Here is a 7,599-nt window from a genome sequence, read left to right as displayed (position 1 = left end):
ATAGAAAGACGTAAACTTTCTATGCTCCCTGCTTCTATACGTGCTCAAAAATTAATATCAAAAGTGTTTTTTTACAGGTATAAAAAGTTTTTTTTGTAATAGCGACAACTGCACATTTTTTATTGAAAGTGAAGTGAAAACTAGGGCTTTTGTAACTTTGTGAATTGGCTTAGAAACTTGGTGTGGGCAAGAGCAAAAACTTTCATTGTATGTATGATTGAGTGTTGTTGTTGTTGCTAAGTGAAGTCTGTCATCCTTGATAATTTGGAGGAGGTTTAATCCCTTGTAAGTTTCAAGAGAAGTGAGTATGTTCTTTTCGGATTTCAATATAGGTGTTTTGTAAACCTTAAATTTGTTTTTTTGTGTGATTGTAAAGTTTATTGGTTTTGTGATAGTAAAATGTTTATCTCTTTGAAGATTAACAACTGATCGTAAAATTCTTGTGATCCGAACCAATATAAAATTATATGTGCAATTTTCTATCATTTGTTATTCTATTTTATTTGTTTAAATTATCTGCCAAGTAAAATAAAATTTAAAAAATTTTTAAAAGACACGTTTTAAAAAAGAAACCAATTTATCCCTTCCTATTGTTAACTTGCTATCATTTTAGTGCAAAAACGACTAAATGGGAGAAAGATTTTGAAATGTAAAGATTCTAAAATCTATGTTTTGGAAATAAACCTATGAAAGAACGAAATTTCAATTTCCCACATTATTACCCATTGTTGCCTTACAATTCCACGTAATCAAAAATTAATTAAAAAAAATTACAACTGGATCCATCTTAGTCTATATGTTAGAGTTAAAAAATTGTAAAAAAAAATATCAATATATCATTACTCTTCTTTTTCTCTCTAACCTGTCTTGTCCTTCTCACCATTAACTTGTCCTTTTTCCCAAGTGCTGTAGCCGTTCCCCACTCTGCCTTCAAAACCAACTTATCTTTTACCTCTTTCCCAAGTTTTTCTTATATTTAAACATACACTTTAACATATTATTATTAATTAATTAAGTAGCAAACTCGTGTAATATCTCTTTAAAACAATCTGTTCTAAAATTAAGTTATTTAAAAATATTCAAAGTGATTTTGCAGGAAATATTATAAGGGAAACTAAACAGCGTAGCACTCTGCAAAAGTCTTACAAACCTGATCTGCTCAAATCCAAAGTTTTATCAGCCGACCAAACAAACCAAAAGCAACACAAACAGAACTCAAACTCTCTCTCTCTCTCTCTCTCTCTCTCTCCCTCTTAACCCAGTACCAAAGTCACCAAACTGCCACCGTTTTCTGATTCCACCCTTGCTTCTGCACCTCCCAGATTTCCCAGTAAGATTTACCATTTCCTCTTTTCTTCTCGTTGCTAAAGAAACAAACTATGATGGATTGGTTCATAGTTTTTATACCCTTAGTTTTCAAAGGTTGTCTCTTTTTGTTGTCTAATTTAGTGGGTCTGTATGTATGTAATGTCTCATCAGGGATGGAGAGTTGTTTCAGCTTTGCACAGTGGCAAGAGCTTGAGTTGCAGACTCTGATATTTAGGTACATGCTGGCCGGTACTCCTGTTCCTCCTCAGCTGCTTCAACCAATCAAGAAAAGCTTCTTTCATTCCCCTCCCCCTTTCCTTCAACTTTATCACCCTCCTTGTAAATTTCTAACCCCATTTTTCTTCTACTTCCAAATTTCTCATTTACTAATATCAAATGGACATTTTAATGGTAGTCAGGAACAGAACTTAAATTCACCTTGATAGTAGTTTGCTAATTTTTGGACTGATTCTGATTTTATTAGAATTTTATTTCAGTAGTTTTTTTAGTAGAATTATTGAAGTGAAATTGATTGCAATTAATTTCTGAATTGGCTAAAGGTATAATGTTAAGTTGTTTTGATATTCTGTCAGAAAACTGTATAAAGTTTAGTCCTTCTTGTAGTTATATAAGACATGGTGATGTGAGGTTGTTTAAGTTTAGTTCATGATATGAAGTTCGAATTTTGAATATGCAAAACGTTTTAAATATTCAAAAAAAAGAAGAATTTTATTATTAATAGTAATCAAGTTAAGTGGAGTTAAGATTACTTTTGTTACTTTTCTTCTATTTGTTGTTAGTTTACTTTGAGGTGTTGGCTTTACAAAGGTGGTAGAATATGAAAGGTTATTTTTTGGGCTATAATACCTTATGCCCATTAAAGTTAGTCCATTTGGGTGAAAAAATTGTGATGAAAGATTTGATTTTTTTGGCATCAGTGTTGGAATCAGGGTACTATTGGGGAAGAGAAGCACTGGATCCGGAGCCAGGTCGGTGCCGGAGAACGGACGGGAAGAAGTGGCGGTGCTCGAGGGAGGCGGTGGAGGGTCAGAAGTACTGCGAGCGGCACATGCATCGTGGCCGAAACCGTTCAAGAAAGCCTGTGGAACAACCTCATGCATCTTCTTCTTCTTTATCCTCTGCTTCCTTCAAACATCATCTCCTTCACCACAATCAAATGTATGTCTTCACATTGTGAAATTTGTTGCTTTTCTTTTGAGTTTCATTTTGAATTATGTGGATTGCTATGTTAATTGGTCAACCACCATAGATTACCAAAAGGGTTGCTGCTTCATAGTGTAATGAAAGAGCTTCATCTAATTTGGAGGCACTCTCATTTAATTTGTGATTTAAGAATATATATATATATATATATATATATATATATATATATATATACACACACACACATTAAAAAAAAGAAGAGAAAGAATGTAGACATTTATGAATTTGATTCTTGAATTTAAAAGACTTGATCAAAGTTAGAAATGACTAAATGTACATTTTTTTCAAAGTTCCCAATTCATTGTTTGATCGGAAGCTTGTATTTCTAAAACACAATCTTTTTATTGTGAATAACGGTTGTAGAGAGATAGATAAAAGACTATACTTGTTTCAAACCTTATAAAATGAAGCCGTAATTTTCTGAAAACTCAATTTTTTGGATTGCAAATGGTACAATATAGGAAATGGTACAATCAACGATTGTACATTATCAAAACAATATGATGAAACGAGTTGCAGGATGGACTTTCTCTTTTCTTGTCTTATCTTTTCTGTTAATACTTGGTGGGTGTGTAGATATATGTTGTTTCCATTTTACCTGTTTTGGACGTGAATCCAAATTCGTCCATACTGCAATGTCCTTTCGTGAAAACTAAGCTGTTTTTGCCGGTTTCCCTGTAGTTCCACTGGGGCCAAGAGTAACAGCAAGAGCTTGTCTGAAAACCATGATCATGTAGATGGGAATGGCAGATCTGATGGCCATGTCCTGAGGCATTTCTTCGATGATTGGCCAAGGACACTGCAAGAACAAGACCATAGTAAAAGCAATGGTAGCCAGAACAACAACACTGGAACATATCTTTCCATGTCAACACAAGGAATCACTTCCTCGGATGTGTCACTGAGACTGTCCACTGGTCATGCAGAGAATACAAGCCACGTGGCTTCAGTGGGAGGACCACTCGCAGAGGCACTGAGATCATCCACCTCCACTTCTTCACCAACCAGTGTTCTGCTACAGTTGCCAACTAGTTCTGCTTGTAACACCAGCTTCATTAGCACCTAAAAGTTGCTGGGGTTGGGGTTTGTGAGAACTTTTGGACATGTATGTGCAAATACAGAGACACACTTATAATGCATCAATTTTGGACATCTAATAATGAACTATCATTTTGTAGTTAGTTAGTTTAGCATATGTTGGCATGGTCTTGTTTCTTTAACTACTTTAGTGTCAGCATAAAATGCATCAATTGTTACCAATTTCATGGATTAAAAGCTCTAATAATTTGAGTAATAGCAGTTTTTAGTAAAGGTGTAATGAGACTCCAATTGTGATAAAAGACTAAGACTACGAATGTTTATGACACTGCGTTTAGGTTGGACTTAAAGAAAAATATAGAAAACATTAAACGTTCAACCACAAAAATTTTCTGTTGTAAAGCTCGTTGTATGCTTACTTAGATATTCATGACCGAAAAAATGGAACAGACGAAAATGAACAAACTAGTATCTTGAAATCCTATAATCTCATGTTCTTGAACTTATATAATATCTATTATAAAAGAAAGTATCTTGAAAACTTACAAATAGATCCCTCGAAAATGACACACCCATTAAATGCTCTATCTTTAATTGTGCAAAGACCTTTGACTACAAAATTTAAATGAATTATTTGGCAATTTGGATGGTTAATGGCTTCAAAGTGTATTCGTGAGTAGTTGAGGTTAGAGATATCCAAATAGGTTTTAAGCTCTCCGCTAATTCAGTTCACCATATCCGAGTCAAGTTGAAATTTTTTATTTTTTTTAAAGTATGGATTAAATTAGATACGAATTAAACGTGCTTTAGCCGAATTGAATGACTGGACCTGCAATCTATCAATAACGATTCTTTATTAATTTTTTACTATTTTTTATATATTTTTTATTATAACTATTTATTATTTATAATTGTGTAGATTGACAATTTGATCTTTTTTAAATACTAATGTTAAATAATGTTTAAATATTATAATGATGTTTAACAATGTTTGAATATTTTGGATATTAATTTATTTGTTTGTCAACGTAAATTCACTTTTTAATTTTTAACTACTATCTTTATAATTATGTTTGGTAAAATAAGATAGCACCTTGGTTTTGATTATATTACTATAAAATAAAATAATAAGTTGAGTCAATTTATTTTTTATTATATTGTAATAAATATATAAAGTAAATGAGAAAAATAAAACATCATTAAGTGGGTCAACCCACTAATTCACCATATGTGGTTGGTGGAATCGGGTTACACAATTTTGTTATGGCTTTTATGAAGCTCACGAAAATCTAATGTTGGATGCGCATAGATAGTCTTGCTTTGGAATATTAGCATTTAAAGGCGATTTTCTCAATTGCGTGTGGCGTTGGCATACCCTTGTCTTTAGATTATTACACTAAGAATAAGTCTCGATGTTTCTTTGAACGTGTCTTGGTTGATATCAATTTGTTATCTAATTTGCCTAATCAAATTTTGGTGGCAAGATCAAGATTTCTGTTATTGTTGATGAGGAGTATGAGAAATTATCTATTTTTTTCTCAAATTGTAAAATAATTGGTCATGATATATCTAATTGTGGATAGGTAGTACAGGAAGAAAATAATTGGTATAAAGATACAAAAACTTTATCGTCCTAAGGTGGTGGTTGGTACTTAAGATGAGAATATGGACTCTCTAGGTTTGGTTTTTAATCCTGTGGCGGCTGTCGTGGAGCCTATTGTGGAGCTCGTGGTGGAGTAGTGAAGCCAACAATTATGCTTGTGGTTTCTATGGGAAGCCTATGGTTCACTTTCTTATGGTACCATTTTTTGCTCAATCATGTGAACCAAATCATAATAATGTTTATGTTGTGCATGGATATTCTATTGTTAAAAATGTAGACATTTCTGTTGGTGGTGATGTGCTAGTGGATTCTGATTTCTTGGTTTATATACCATCTTTGGTGGATGTCACTCCTATTGTTAGTAGTTTGTAGGGTTTACAACATTTTTTATTCACCTCATAGTAATTATGAGGTCGTTCTTAATTCTTTAACCTCTAAGGAAGCTTGTTTTACAGAAAGAATTGAAAGTAGCTTATAAATGTCTAACATGCTTAATGAAAGGGATGATTCCAATACCAAAGAGGATGATGAACCAGTATAAGGAAACTTAGTAAGGGTAGGCCAAAAAAATTTAATACTAAATCTACGAAAGTAAGGACTTCTAAATGCAACAATAAGTTTTAAAAGTTTTTTGGAATGTGAGAGAGTAAGTGTTAAGATATCGACAAGTGTACCGAATCGTATCAAATAATAATAAATCGTAAGGCAAAGTATCGTTTCCCAAGAGACTCACGACACTAGACAGTCATGTAATTACTTAACTAATTAAGACTTTGAAGAACAATTTAGGGTTTTTGAATGCAAAAACAAGAAAGTAAATATCAATGCACTTTTGAACAAGTGAAGAAAAACACAAAGGTGCACTTTTCACCTAGTTTACTCTCATGCATATACAAATTCATCTTCTTCATTCAATTGTTAACATCACTTTCTAAAGTACTTAAAACCCGATCCCTCGGTGAAGAAAGCCTATCCTTAATTACTAGACCACAATCTCTTGCATCCCTAATAATTAATTCTGCACTACGATTAGAAGCTTAAGACGACCAATCCTCCTATCCCCATCCCTAGGCCATATTGCACTTGGGAGAAATTCTCCAGATCGTAGTTTCTAGGTAATTTCCCAATAACAAAGAAGACCATAAAATCATGCCATGAACGATCAAAACATAACAAGCATAGAGCAAAGGAGAAAATCCCTAACACTTAATGAAAGAAGCATATATAATTAAAACCAATTCAAATACATGAGAGTTCACAAGGTTACATCATCCCCAACAAGAAATTGAATTTAGTTCCCCCTTGTCATGGGGAAACTAGATGAACAATGGAATGAGAATGAAAGAAAAACCCTAAAAACTGAAGAAGAGAGCTTTCACATCCACTTCTGACTCTAGAGAGTTGGAGAAAATATGAATTTGTGTCAATTCTATCAAAAGATGCTCTCTCTAAGTCAAGCAAATCCTTAAATAGTGCTGAATTAGATAATGGGCCAACGTTGACACCGCTCAACGCCCCACTTAGCGCGTCCAGGTGAGCTTGCAAGAGGATGGTGCTCAGCGCCCCAGACAAGGCGCCCAAGCGTGAAACATTATAGGAAGGTTGGCGCTCAGCGCCCCAAAAAGGGTGCTCAGGCGTGACTGCGAGGCTCCTGCACTGAGGGCCTAGAGGAGGGTGCCTAAGCGTCCTACGACATTTAGCAACCTTTTCTTCTAGTGCTCTTTTTGTCCTTTTTGAGTTCCAACGTCTTGACATTTAACTCCTCTTCCAATTCATCCTAGTTTCCTACAAAATCAAGGGAATTTAGTGATAAAATCTTCAAATATAACCCCAACTCTCTTATTTATCAAAATAAACTAAAAACAAGAGAACAAACAAGTTTCTAAGTCAAAAAGGGTTCATTTGTTATCAAAATTTACTCTCAAATAACGGTGAAATCAATCGTTATCTGTTAAGACTCCGACAAGTGTACCGAATCGTATAAAGTAATAAACATGGTAAGATCAAGTATCGTTTCCCTAGAGACTCACGACCTAAACAGTTATGTGATTTCTTGATTAAATAAAACTTGAAAACAAAATCTTTTGGTTTAAAATGCAAATACAAAAAAGTAAAGATGCATGCAAATTGATCAATTGGACAGAAGTGTAGAGATGAACTGATGAATTTGATATTATGGGATGAATATGCTGTTGGGGTTAGATTTCACCTAGTTTACTCTCATGTATATACGGATTCTACTTCTTCATTAATGTCAATGTCACTATCTAAAGCACTTAAAACCCGATTCCTCGTCGAAGAAAGCCTATCCTTAATTACTAGGTCACAATTCCTTGCATCCCTAACAATTAATTATGCATTACGATTAGTAGCTTAAGACAACCAGAACTCATACCCCCATTCCTGAGCAATACTGCTTATGGGAA

At 33.8% G+C, this 7,599-nt stretch overlaps 1 protein-coding gene across 1 annotated transcript; it reads left to right on the top strand.

Annotated features, from left to right (window-relative positions):
• Window positions 1-1,136: 1,136 nt before the first annotated feature.
• LOC148193890 (growth-regulating factor 3-like) lies at window positions 1,137-3,722 on the top strand. Its single transcript, XM_088096042.1, has 4 exons — window positions 1,137-1,330; window positions 1,480-1,647; window positions 2,247-2,487; window positions 3,214-3,722. The coding sequence occupies exons 2-4, from the start codon at window positions 1,482-1,484 to the stop codon at window positions 3,596-3,598; spliced, it is 792 nt and encodes a 263-aa protein (XP_087952168.1). The 5' UTR covers window positions 1,137-1,330; window positions 1,480-1,481; the 3' UTR covers window positions 3,599-3,722.
• The last annotated feature ends 3,877 nt before the right edge of the window (window positions 3,723-7,599 follow it).

The sequence above is a fragment of the Vigna umbellata genome, chromosome 8 (genome assembly GCF_029865625.1).
Source record: "Vigna umbellata cultivar VRB3 chromosome 8, Vumbellata_1.0, whole genome shotgun sequence".
NCBI classification, from domain to species: Eukaryota; Viridiplantae; Streptophyta; class Magnoliopsida; order Fabales; family Fabaceae; genus Vigna; species Vigna umbellata.
Note: the sequence above shows the minus strand (reverse complement) of the source record. Positions and strands in the feature narration are given on the sequence as shown.